This window comes from Carlito syrichta, unplaced genomic scaffold, assembly GCF_000164805.1.
Source record: "Carlito syrichta isolate Samal-C Ts95f unplaced genomic scaffold, Tarsius_syrichta-2.0.1 Scaffold309114, whole genome shotgun sequence".
NCBI classification, from domain to species: Eukaryota; Metazoa; Chordata; class Mammalia; order Primates; family Tarsiidae; genus Carlito; species Carlito syrichta.
This window is the reverse complement of record NW_007253210.1, coordinates 498,571-511,422: the sequence shown is the minus strand read 5'-3', so window position 1 is coordinate 511,422 and position 12,852 is coordinate 498,571. Positions and strand designations below refer to the sequence as shown.

The 12,852-nt window shown below is 54.5% G+C and overlaps 1 protein-coding gene across 1 annotated transcript in view; it reads right to left on the bottom strand.

Moving 5' to 3' along the window:
• The window catches only part of PLXDC1 (plexin domain containing 1), an 83,125-nt gene that overhangs the window by 15,092 nt on the left and 55,181 nt on the right, over positions 1-12,852 (bottom strand). The window contains exons 8-9 of the mRNA XM_021716977.1: positions 6,561-6,656; positions 2,448-2,529 (exon numbers count right to left, since the gene is read on the bottom strand). Coding sequence (XP_021572652.1) covers positions 2,448-2,529; positions 6,561-6,656 — 178 coding nt within the window. The remainder of the gene's footprint in view (positions 1-2,447; positions 2,530-6,560; positions 6,657-12,852) is intronic.

Here is a 12,852-nt window from a genome sequence, read left to right as displayed (position 1 = left end):
AGGCGGGTCTCGAACTCGCGGGCTCAGGCAATCCACTCACCTCATCCTCCCAAAGGCGCGGGATTACAGGCTGAGCCACCGAGCCTGGCAGAACCTGCATTCTTTGAAGCCCTTCAGGTGATCGCAAGAGCCTCACGTCTGCATATTACTCTGCAAAGCTCCAGGAAGAACCAACCTGGGGTCTACCCTATATGTTCTCTCTAAAGCCCTGTGACTCTCATGCAAAGGACCCTGGATGCTTTGTAAAAACGCTGCTGGAAGGCTCAGCGTGGTGGCTCATGCCTGTAATTCCACCGCTTTGGGAGGTTGAGCCAGGAGGATTGCTTGAGCCCAGGAATTCGAGACCAGTCTGAGCAACATAGCAAGATCTCATCTCTAAAAAAATTAAAAATAGCCCAGCGTTGTAGTGTATACCTGTAGTCCTATCTACTTAGGAGGTTGAGGTGGAAGGATCACCTAAGCCCAGAAAGCTGAGGGGTTTTTTGAGTTGGAGTCTCACTCTGTTGCCCAGGCTGGAGTGCAGTGGCATGCTCACGGCCACCACAGCCTGGACCTGCGGGGCTCAGGTGATCCTTCCACCTCAGCCTTCCAAGTAACCGTAACAACAGGCACATGCCACCATGCCTGGCTAATATTTTGATTTATTGTAGGGATGAGGTTTTGCCAAATTGCCCAGGCTGGTCTCAAACCCATAGGCTTAGACAATTCTCTCACCTCAGCCTCTCAAAGTGCTGGGACTACGGGTGTGAGCCATTGCGCCTGGCCTTCGGTCAGCTTTTTAAATCAATGCATCTCTAATATGGGACAGATTATGCTGACCAATTTTTTTTTTTTTTAAGTCAGAGTCTCACTCTGTCGCCCAGGCTGGAGTGCAGTGGCACGCTCCCAGCCACCGCAGCCTCGACCTCCTGGGCTCAGGTGATCTTTCTGCCTCAGCTTTCCAAGTAGCCATAACTACAGGTGTGCGCTACAACACCCAGCTAATTTTTTTATTTATTGTAGAGATGAGGTCTCGCCAAGTTGCCCAGGCTGGCCTTGAACCCGTGGGCGCAGGCAATCCTCTCACCTTGACCTCCCAAAGTGCTGGGATTATAGGCATGAGTCACCGCACCCAGCCAAGGTCGAGGTTTTAGTGAACCATGATCGTGACATTGTACTCCGGGCTGGGAACAGAATGAGACCCTGACTCAAAAACAAAACAAAAATGAGTGGACACGGTGGCTCATCCCTGTAATCCCAGCACTTTGGGAGACTGAGGCAGGAGGATTGCTTGAGACCAGGAGTTAAAGAAAAAAATGCTGTTTGAGGAGCTTGAATAACAGTGAATCTCCCTGAATCACATGACTCCAGCCCATTTTACAGGGCAAACAAACTGAGGCCCCAAGAGAGTGAATAAAAGCACAGCTGGTGGGAAGAGCACCTGGGAGGCCTAAGAAGCTCCCCTCCCCTCCTTTCCCAGTCCAGAGCCATGTCCTGCATGCCAGGCCGGCTGCCCATGAAGGCCAGGACTTCTATTTTGCACCAGGATATTGGAAAGGAAGAGAGGAGACACTAACGGATGAATAACAGCTGCATGGGAGCTCAGAGCCTGTAAATCTGTAATTTCCAAGATCGCCTCAAAGCCTCTTGAAGTTCATAGGGCTTCTTCTCACTCCCGTGAGAACCCTGGCCCCCAAGGAATCCTTCCCTCCCGCCACCTGCCATTTGTTTATCTTGGACAGGGAACAGAGCTGCAATTCTGAGTCTCATCTGTGAGGAAATGATTTCAGAACAAGGAGTGGAAGACGAGCTGGATTTAAGAACTTTATCCCTGAAACTGAATCTCACCAGGAATTTTCTGAGCTTCTACAGCCAAGTAAACCCAGCTTTGCAGCCTCCTTTGCTTCCCATGGATGCCCACCATACGCACGCTCCTGGCTCCCGGGAAACCCTGCTGCAGGCCCCAAAAGCCCTTGAGGAGGCATTTGTGGCCATGGTCTTTGGATCAGACCTTGTCTCTGAGCTGGCAGTTCTCACACTTGTCTGCAGGTGAGGCATGATGCTAAGATGCAGCTTCCTGGGCTCCCCTCAGAGACCCTGAAGTAGAGGGTCTGGGGTGGGGCCGGGAATGGGCATGTTGAACAGGAGACCCAGTCCTGGGATGCCTGCCGCTGTAGAACCCCGTTGAGAAGTCCTGTTCTAGGATGAACCAGCCCTGCTGGGTGTGAGGAGGGAGCTGGAATCCTTGGGTCCCATCCCGGGCTGCACCCACCTACACTGACACCTCCATCAGCCACAGCCTCAGGGAGAAACTCGCGTCTGTAACATTCTCCATCTTAGGGCTGGAAGACGTCCTCGTGTTGGCAGACCATGGGCAATGAGACCTGAGGCCCGGAGCGGGGCCACGCCACCCTCTTCCCCCATCTGTGGCCTGCCAGGGGAGTCAGCGGGTCGCCCTGGGCACAAACCTCTGGAGGACGTGGCACCAGCTGCAGTTGAAGGTCAGGTCCGAGGACAGGCAGGCGTCGCAGCTTGGATGCTGCAGGCAGGCTGCAGAGGGAAGGCGGCCACTCAGCCCCGGCGCCTTGGCACAGCTCCAAGGCTGCAACCCAAGACCATGGTGGAGTCCCTGACTCACGAGGGAACTCTTAAGGTTGTGAGTGCCACCTTTACTTGAGTCCAGACCTTACTCAAGTCCAGACTCAAGACCCAATTTCTCCCTCCCTCCCTCCCTCCTCCCCTCCCTCCCTCTCTCCCTTCCTTTCCCTCTTCTTCCTTCCTTCCCCACTTCCCTTCCTTCTTTCCCTCCAACCCCAAGGCCTCAGGCCCTTAAGGGGAACTGGGGATTCAGCAGGGAGACCTGGTCCTACCTTCTTGGGGCTTAGAGTCGCATGGGGAGACAGACACTAAACAGACGAACACACAAAAATGACTACAGAATTATAATAGTCATGAGGTCCGCGAAGGAAAATTTCAGGGCCCTGGGAGTGTGTACAAAGGGACCTCACCTAGTCCGGCAAGTTCTACTTCCAGGTATGAGTCCCACAGTCACATGGTCAAAGGGATTTTTTAAAGGTCAGAAGATACAAAGTAGCAGATCTGTAGCCTGAACAAGTCTAGAGCTCTAAGGGACATCAGCACTGGGTAATGAGGTTGTACTGTAATGGGGATTTGCCAATGAGATTTCAACTGTTCTTGCTATAAGAACAAAAAAGGACAACAATGTGAGATGATGCATGTGTTAATTTTCTTCACTGTGGTAACCTTTTCACTATCTGTAAGTATCCTGTAATATCATGTTGTATAACTTAATACACACAATAGAAGTTCATGTCTATAATCCCATCACTTTGGGAGGTGGAGGCAAGAGGATTGCCTGAGTCCAGGGGTTCGAGACCAGCCTGGGCAACTTGGTGAGACCTCGTCTCCACAATAAATCACAAAAACTAGCTGGGCCTGGTGACATGTGTCTGTAGTTCCAGCTACTTGAAGGGCTGAGACAGAAGGGTTGCCCAAACCCAGCAAGTCAAGGCTGCGGTGGCCGTGATTGTGCCACTGCACTCTGGGCGAAAGAGTGAGACTCTAACTCAAAAAACAACAACAACAACCCAACCCCCCACCCCACCCCCCGCCAAAACCAGTGCTCGGGTTAGCCATCCAGTGCTAGCTGGGAGCTCTCACTGCCTACTCCTAACATTTGGGCCAGGCAGAGGAAGCAGCTCTCCCGGGGGAGGGGAAGACAAGGCAGAAAGGTCCCATGTGCAGAGCCGGGAGGGGCGCAGCCCAGATGGGCAGCAGCCAGAACCCCTGACAGGCTGCACAGAGTGGAGAGGCCGAAAGTGGTAGGAGGGAGGAGGAAGCCACAGCTGGGGTCCCACCGGGGCAGGACAGAGTCAGAGAGCAGGGATCCGTGAGAGCAGGTGGCTGGAGGGGCTGTAGACCCTCCTGGCACCGGCCAGGCAGAGAGCAGCCAAGGGCAGTGGGGGCGGAAGGTGTGGGGGCGGGATTGAAGAGCCATTCACTTGCAGTCAAATGCCGTGCACTTGTGTGAACCAGACGACCTCTGAGTGGCAAGTCACTGTCACAAAGCCCGGCATTTGACTGCAGAGAGAGACAGGTGCTCACCCAGAACACCTGTGTGCAATGGGGGGCTTCTCTTAGAAGTGGATGAGCGGGAACCTTGATCATGGCAAGAAGTGACAACTAACCGCAATGACGGCTCCTTGGATAGACATTACCCGCACATCCTCCTGTGTGAGTTTTCTTGTGACTTACACCACAGTTCAGCAATTATAGAGCCACTTGGCATGACATGGAACTCCCAACAAGATGGCGGCTGGGAAGCAAGCAGCCCTTGGTGTATAGGCAGAGTGGCTACCTTCAGTCACTCGGGAGGGACTGGCAGTTGGCGACCATGTCTCTGTCTGCCATGGGGTCCAAGGCCCCGGAAGGGCGGATGGAGAACTGTAGGCAGGAAAGGGCAGGGACTGCCCTGAGGGAAGGATGAGCACTCCCTGGCTGTCTTGTTCCCTGTGTATTCAGGGGTCTAGAACCGAGCCTGGCACATGGCATGTTGAATGGACATGTACATGCTCTTAATCCCCATTTTACAGAGGAGGGACCTGCGCCTTGGAGGGAGTCATGGAGCCAAGAGGGTCACGTCTGGATTTGAGCCAAAGTCCCACAGAGTCTAGAGCTGAGCTCTTAGCCTTGAGGTTCTCCATGGGTTCTCCTTGCCCCAGATCCACCCTCACCCCAGGCCACCTCTTCATGGGCCTCACCTGGAAGAGAGACCAGGAGGGACCAGCCGTGGAGTGTGATGGTTTGGAGACAAGCCACCTGCCGCTCTGAAGCAGCCTGGCGAAGTTTTCCCCACACCACACGACGAGGGAAGAGCCGAGTGATGGAGAGTTTTCTCAAGATGAAGCCAACTGGGCTCCCAGGAGCTCAAGTCCCCGCCTGGCTAGCACAGCCCCTCCCCGCTCAAGGCTTCCCCCTGGGGGCCCCGGCCTTGCCTTTCCCACTGACTGTGGAGGCCCCTTCGAAGGCTCTGGCTTAACTGACCACAGAAAACCCCCAGGAGCCTCATGGGGGACTCCTAACACCTGCTCATCTTTCTTCCTTGAAGTCCTGTGCTATGAAACGCTCACAATATTCACCGCAGGGGTGGGCAGGGCCTTAAACGTACAGACAGTGTCCCAGAAACAGCCCCAGATTGTTCCACTGCTCTGGCCCTGCCCGTGGACGTCCTTGCTCCTAAGTCCGCTTATCCACGTCCCAGGACATGAGGCCTCTCCCACCAGCCCCTGAGGAACTCCCGGCTCTCAGGCCCCGGGCCTCACACCTTGACGGAAGGCGGCCGGTTTGGGGGTGCTGAGACCTGCAAGGGAGCCTATCCCTGGGACCCTCCTGGGTGTCTGGGTCTTTCCTCCTCTCAAGGGAAAGAAACCTGTTGAGCCCTCACGTTCGAGAAGACCCGTCTTCCCTCTCCTCTTCTTTCTCCAGCCCTTGCTCCCAGGACTCCAGGGAAGAGGAAGCAGGGCAGGGGCGGGGGGAAGAGCAAGAAAGGCCGCAGGAGCAGGGAGAGTGCCATGGTTCCTGGGGGAAGCTGGGAGGCGTGGTGCAGCGGGAGAGGAAGTGAGACCGTCTTAACATGACAAGAGTGGACATGCTGTCCTCCTTCCCACACTCCCGCCAGCTGTCCCGACCCCATCCCAGGGCATCCGGCCCCTCAGCAGCAGGATGCCCTGGCTGTCTTCAGTGTGGGGGAGTGGGGAGCCCTGTGGCTTGTGGAGGCCACCTGCTAAATCCTCTCCTTGCCTCCTGCCTGTGGATGCCAGCATTGCCTCCTCTAGGAAAAACATAGTCACAAACCACAGACTGGTCCAGTTCCTGGCTTGCCTTTTCTGAGGCTCAGTCTAAAGGATCCCAGAGGCATGGCCTTCCTGGGCTTAAATTACGTGTGAATAACAAGGGCTGGCCTGCTATCAAGCTTGGACCCCACCCCAGGCCTGGGAGGGTCCAGTCAGTGTTAGAGCTGCCGCTGACATACTCAACGCCACCTAGGTGGTTCCAACCCTCACCACAGCTCTGGGAGGAAGGTGGCATCGAGCCCAGGTTACACAAGAGGAATGGAGCTGGGTGCGGTGGCTCACGCCTGAAATCCCAGCACTTTGGGAGGCCAAGGTGGGAAGAGCACTTGAGTCCAGGAATTGATATAGTGAGAACTCATCTCTACAAAAAAAAAAAAAAAAGTAGCCAGGCATGGCGGCACATGCCTGTAGTTCTGGCTACTGGGGAGGCTGAAGCAGGAGGATCACCTGAGCCCAGGAGGTTGAGGCTGTGGTGAGTCATGACTGTGCCACCGCACTCCAGCCTGGGTGACAGCGCGAGATCCTGACTCAAATTTCAAAACAAAACAAAACGAAAACAAACACGAGAGAAATGGAGGCCTCATCACGTTGGGCGACCACGCCCCACAGGGGTCCTTGGTGGGCCTGGGACCTGAACCCAGTCTGCTCGACCCCGAAGCTCTTTCCAGGATGATGGGATGCCCCTCTCATTCCACGGACCCTACTCACTTGGCAACGGGGTGAATTCCATGGCCGACATGCTGGTGATCTTGCTGGGATCCAGCTCCACACGGTGGTACTCGAAGATCGTCCTTCGCCGAGACTCTGAAACAGAGGCAGAGCCTGTCACCAGGTGCACTGCACGGCCAGAGGGCTGTAGGCCTCTACCCGGAGTATGATGGGGGTCGTTGGTCGACCTTGGGAGGAGAACACTGTGGTACAAGCAAACTACTCAGTGTGGAGGCACTGCTGCTCCGGGAGTCAGGACATAGGGAATCCTTGCCTTCCCTTGCCTCTGCACCTTTGCAGCTGCTGTTCCCTTGACCCTTCTACTCCTTCCTCCTCGCCTAGCTCACCCTTTCAGATCCAGCAAAAGGGCGACTTCCTCTGAGCAGCCCCCTTGGCCAGCTCCCTCCCCCCTCCCACTCAAGCCAGGTTCTCCTCCCCCTGCACTCGCCACATCGTTTTTTAGGGGGGCATGTGTGATCTTCTGGTCCTGAGCCTGCCCCACAGTGAGCGCTCTGCTAATGCCTGCAGATGGACAGGCAGGTCTTTGCATGTCGCTGACCACGGTCCAGTTCTCCCCTCCTGGATGGAGGTCCCAGCAGGGCTCAGGGCCTGGAGCCAGGCTCATGTCCCACCTTGGTCCCTGCACAAACTTCCCACAGCACCTCAGAGTCAGGAAAGCCGAGTTCTGAGCCTAGCTCTGCTCCTGACTTGCTGGATAACCTTAGGCAAGTCATGTGGGCCTCAGTAGCTCGTCTGGGAAGTGGAAGGACAGAAGCACCAGTCACAAAACCCTTGGGAGGAAAACTCTGGAGCTGTGGATGAAAAGGCTTTTCTCAAAACGGCAGCATGAGATGCTCTGATATTTCCCTCTGTGCCACCATGCCCACCCAAGCAGCACAAATGGGGGTTGGTTTCCTTCAGCTCTGAAAGGCAGGCAGCCAGGCTTAGAGCTCTGCAAATGCCTTTTCTCACAAGAGGAAAGGGCCTCCTGGTGTTTGGTTAACTCAGCAACCCTCCCACCCCCCCTCCTTCTGGAAGCAGCATTCCCTTTGGGGGACCTGTGCTCAGCCCACTTCTACATATGGACTGCACCAGAGCTGCCATCTTCTTGCATGAACTTGCCTCCCTGGCCACACAGTGATTGGTCCAGAGCAGGTCATCTGACATGAGTTGGGCCAATCGGAGACCTTCCCTGGGACTTTTCACTTCAACGGTCACCAAGAGACCTTTTGCTTCCCAGAAGCTGAGAAGATGCAAGGTTGGAGCCTGGGGATGGCCACAGGTCCAGTCTGATGGAGAAAGGCAGAGAATGAAGCCACCCCATGGAGAGAAACAGGAAGCACTGATGGGGTTCCAGGCCCCAGAATCCTGGGACCTGCCCTGGTCTCCATCTTCCGGGTTGCTCAGCTATTCCATTGATTCTTTGAGTTGCTTCGGTATCCCTCAAGGTACCCCTTTTTTGGTTTATGCCAGTTTGAATTGAGTTTCTGTCACTAGAAGCCCACAGTAGGTGGGGAGAAGTTTGTCATCCAGCCGAAGGTGGCTCAGAGGAAAATTTCACAAGGTCGGGGCAGAGCTGAGTAGGGGCATCCATGAAAGGGGTGTGTCCTGTGCCACTGCTGGGTGCCCCACCCCTCTGTCCCCTCCTGTCTGGGCCATCTAGAAGAGTGTCCATGCTTAACAGACTATCTCAGCTGCACTTCATTGTCTAGCTATCCTCCATTTTGTAAGTGTTCCCTCCTCCTTGCCCAGGATTGCACCCCAGTTGGTCTGGCTCCAAAGCGTGCTCCCTTCCCACCACACCACACTGCCCCACTGCAGGGTCATGGTGGACGCCTCGGTCCCAGAACATTCGAGACTGCAGATTGTCACTCCATGCGGTGAGGGGGAAACTGCCCCGGAACCAAACAAGAACCTGCGGCCCTGAGACCTGTGCCTGAAATGCTACCACTCCCGTGTCACTAGGAGCGTCCATTGGCCACCTGTGGGCCAGACATTGCTCTGGGCCCAGTGGGAAGGGGAAGCAGGCAGGGGACTGACTCGGGTGTGGAGGAATAAAGGCCAGCCCCGGGAGGGTGGCCACACAGGAAGGGAAGGCTTAGGTCACCGTGGCTGGTGGCCAGGCTCTGCCCTTACCACCTGCGTGGTCCTGGACGAGAGGCTTCAGCCCTGAGCTGCATCCAGACATGGGGCTGGTTATGCCACACTTGGAGGTTGTCCTGAAGGTGAAGGAAGACCGCGCGTGGGCGTCAAGCACCAGATCCCAGGAGCAGCCTGGAACATGTGAGCCCCTCCCTCCTTTCAGTCCCAACACTTTTTTGGTGTTTTTGTCATGGCTGAGACTCGGCCTTGTCAGCCTCTCCTAACCACCTCAGACTCTGCCCCAGCCAATATGAGGAGGATAGGGGAAGAGAGGCATATAGCCTTTCTCCCCCCCCCACTCTCTCTGTCTTGCTCTCTCACTTTCTCTTGCTCTCTTTCTATCTCATTCTTTTTCTCTCTAGGACGGCGTACTTCTTGACATCAAATCTCTAGTGGGTCCCACAGTTCTGTCCTGCCGTGGAGGGTGCTGTGGACAGAGCGGAAGCTCCAGAGGTCAGACCGTGCGGGCAATCTGGTCGCCCTGGTGCCCGCCTTCACCCTCCCAGCCTCAAGCAGCCCCTACTCCCTTGTCTGTGTCTGCAGGCCTCCCCTTCCCTTCTGGTGGCTCCGAGGTATGCTTGCTTCTCCTCCCGTGGGTGCTGCCACCCCCCATCCCGCTGCCTCTTGTTTCTGCCTGGTCCAGGGTGGATACTGTCCTGGCTTTTGTCCCTCTGGAGAGAGAGGGAACAAAAGTGTGGATGTCAGTGTTCACGTCAGTGCTCAGGTGGCTGGACCTGAGGACGTGGGGTGGGAGAGGTGGGGGGCTGGGAGGTGGAGGTATGGAGGGTGGGAGGAGAGTAGGGGAGGTGGGAGGGTTGGTCGAATTTCCCTGCTCAGAGAGTACTTATCTCAGCTCTACCCCTCAGCACCCACCCAATGCCTCTCCGTGGGAGGACTTACCTGACCTTCCCCTTCTGCCGGGGCACCTCCCTCCCAACCCCAGATAGGCGCGTTTGTCATGACACCCAGGCCTCCTGCTGCCTTTCCCCTCTCCCTTCCATCCCAGGTGCAGGGTGCTTGCTGCTTCTCAGAAAAGCTGGGAAGAGTGGGTGGGACGAGGGGTCCAGGCGGTCCCACCAGGTGAGTGCCGCAGGGATTGGCTTTTATGGGAGGGGCGACAGGCCATTGCCCAGAGCCCAGACATGCCAGGCTGAGGAGCCAAGAAGCCAAGCTGTCCTGCCATTCACAAGTGGGGAAACTGAAGTTTCACCTTTGCGGAATATTCTATAGTTCAGCAGGCCTAGCCACGGTCTTGCTTTTTGAGTCCAGCTAATTTTTAAAATTTTTTTGTAGCGACGAGGCCTCGCTATGTTGCCCAGGCTGGTCTCAAACTCCTGGGCTCAAGCAATCCTGCTGCCTCAGCCTCCCAGCTGGGATTGTTGGGATAACAAGTGTGAGGCACTGTGCCCGGTGCTAGCCAGTTTTAAATGAAAAGCAGTTATTTCAATGGGAAAACACACAGAAGTGCAGTGCCACCACATACCGCATTCACTGACTCTCTCAGCACATGGTGTGGGTACCTGCTCTGTGCCCAGGCTGTGCCAAGTCCTGAGGACACACCCGGCCCAGCCACCATGGTGCACACGTCACTGGAGGGCGCCTGGATCTGAACCATCTCACTTGCCCGCTCAACTTTCTGAATTGTCTGATGCTTGACAGACAGATGTAATCCCCCCACGCCCCCACTCTCTTCATTTCATAAAGGAGGAACGTGAGATCAGAGAGGGGATGCTATTTTTCCAAAGCCACACAGCATTGTTTTTTTCAGATGCCAGACTTAAAACCCTGGTCTCGATGCCAATGCAGCTCCAGAAAGTCACCAAAGCTGTGTGTGCAGATAAATGTTTAAGAACTGCCTGGAGAGACAGGATCCTGACTTGGAGTTTTGCCAGTTTCTGTGGTGTAAATGCTTCCGCCGTGACTGATTTCAAATTACCCACTTACTGTTATGGGGTGTGGAGTCAGAAGAGACACGGTCAGTGGTCTCTCACCTATCTGTGCGCGTGGTGTCCAGCATACAACTGCTTCTAGTTTCCTGACTTGTGTTTCTAAGAGTCGAAGGGAAACATTCACATCTCTTTCTTAAAAAATAATTGTCAGGCCAGGCGCAGTGGCTCATGCCTGTAATTCCAGCTGGGAGGCCAAGGCAGGAAGATCGCTTGAGCCCAGGAGTTCAAGACCAGCCTGGCAACATAACGAGACCTTGTCGCTACGGAAATTTAAAAAAAATGAGCCAGGCATGGCAGTGCATGCCTATAGGCCCAGCCGCTTGGGAGGTTGAGGCAGGAGGATCACCTGAGCCCAGGAAGTTGAGGCTGTAATGAACCGTAATTATGCCACCGCACTCCAGCCTGGGCAACAGAGTGATACCCTGACTCTGAAAAAAATAAATAAATAAGCCAATATCCAAATGACTGAATAGTTGTGTCCATGTTTCTCCCAAAAACCCTAAGTCACAGAGATGAGACCCAGGAGGTGAGCCTCATATAAGTACCAGGCAGATGAGGGCCTGTGTGGCGGCAGGAAGGGGGTGAGGGTGGGCGTGGGGAAATACATCTCTAATCGAAAATATTCGCTAACTTCAACCTTCAGCTCGTACTTGTTGGAGTGAGTGGCTTTGCGATATTATTTATTGTTTTATAAACAGAATCCTTAGTATTCCTGCCTGAGTTCTTTGCCTTTAGATTATTCACCAACATCTGGGGCTCACCCAAGACAGGGACATCCATCTGCTTGACCCACAGATCCTTTCCAGAACCAAGACAGGGCTTCCCCAGAGCCACATGTCTGGCAGTCTGAGACGTGCTGTTTTATCTCTGTTTCCAGTAATCAAAGATTCAGAAATATGAAGGTCCAGACTCAGTAAACCCTGCCCCAAACAAGAAATGTTCATGGTACGAGAGAGGTTTGCATGTCCTGTTTTGCCTCAATACCACATACCAGTGAGACAGCTTGGTCAGAAGTCAGGAGACCTCTTTGGCGCTGTGGCTCATGCCTGTAATCCCAGCACTTTGGGAGACTGAGGTGGGCGGATGGCTTGAACCCAGGAGTTTAAGACCAGCCTAGGCAACAGAGTGAGTCCTCGTCTCTACAAAAAATCAACAAATTAACTGGATGTGGAGGTGCCCCTGAGTCCCAGTTACTTGGGAGGCTGAGGTGGGAGGATTATCTGAGCCCAGAAGGTTGAGGCTGTCATGAGCTGCGACCGTCATGATCATGCCACTGCACTCCAGCATGGGCGACAGAGTGAGACCCCCGACTTAAAATAAACAAACAAGTTAGGAGACCAAAAGGTCTGTCCAGACTCCCTCTTGAAATGAATGGTTACAGTGTCAAAAAATGTAAGATGGTGCGGTGGGAAAAAGTCTCCATTCATTCACTCATTTGATTACTCATTCAACAATAGTGAAACCAGCTCCAGAGGGAACCCTACCCCAAGGAGTTTTCAGTCCAGGAGGGAAAGCTAGAGGATTCTTAGAATTGAAGCAAAGCAGGAAAGGGGCAGAGAAAAAAGAACAGGCCAGGAACGTCACGACTCAAGGAGCAGAGAAGTGGGAAAAACAGAGGGGAAGAGGGGGATGGAGGGCTTCCGAGATGGGTTAAAACCTTCAAACGAAAAGTCCTTTAAAGACCTCTGTCAGGGGAGGCCAGATGGCGACACCGTCCTCCTCGCTGAACCGGTCCCTTGTTCCCTCCTGCCGACAGCTCCAGGACCCCCACCTCTCCCACCTGTGGCCCGGCATATGGCTGGACTCGAGTCTGTCTCAGAAAGGCCAGGAAAGTTCTGGTAAAGGAGGAGGACCAGAGTGCCAGGGCCGTCCGAGGCCATCCTGCGACCAGCCAACAGGCAGGTGACAATTGGGAGCATTTTTTTTTTTTGAAAGCAGGATTTATTGAGAGGACAGAAAAGCTCCCACAGTGGGAGGGGACTCGAAGGGGCTGCCCAATTTGAAGCATTTTATCATAAAATCCTCATTCACTGATTCCATGTATTCCAAATCTTGGTCAGCTTTTGTTTGTTGTTTGTTTTTTTTTGAGTTGGAGTCTCACTCTGCCGCCCAGACTGGAGTGCAGTGGCTGCTCCCGGCCATTGCAGCCTCGACCTGCTGGGCTCCGGGGATCCTTCCGCCTCAGCCTTCCAAGTAGCCGG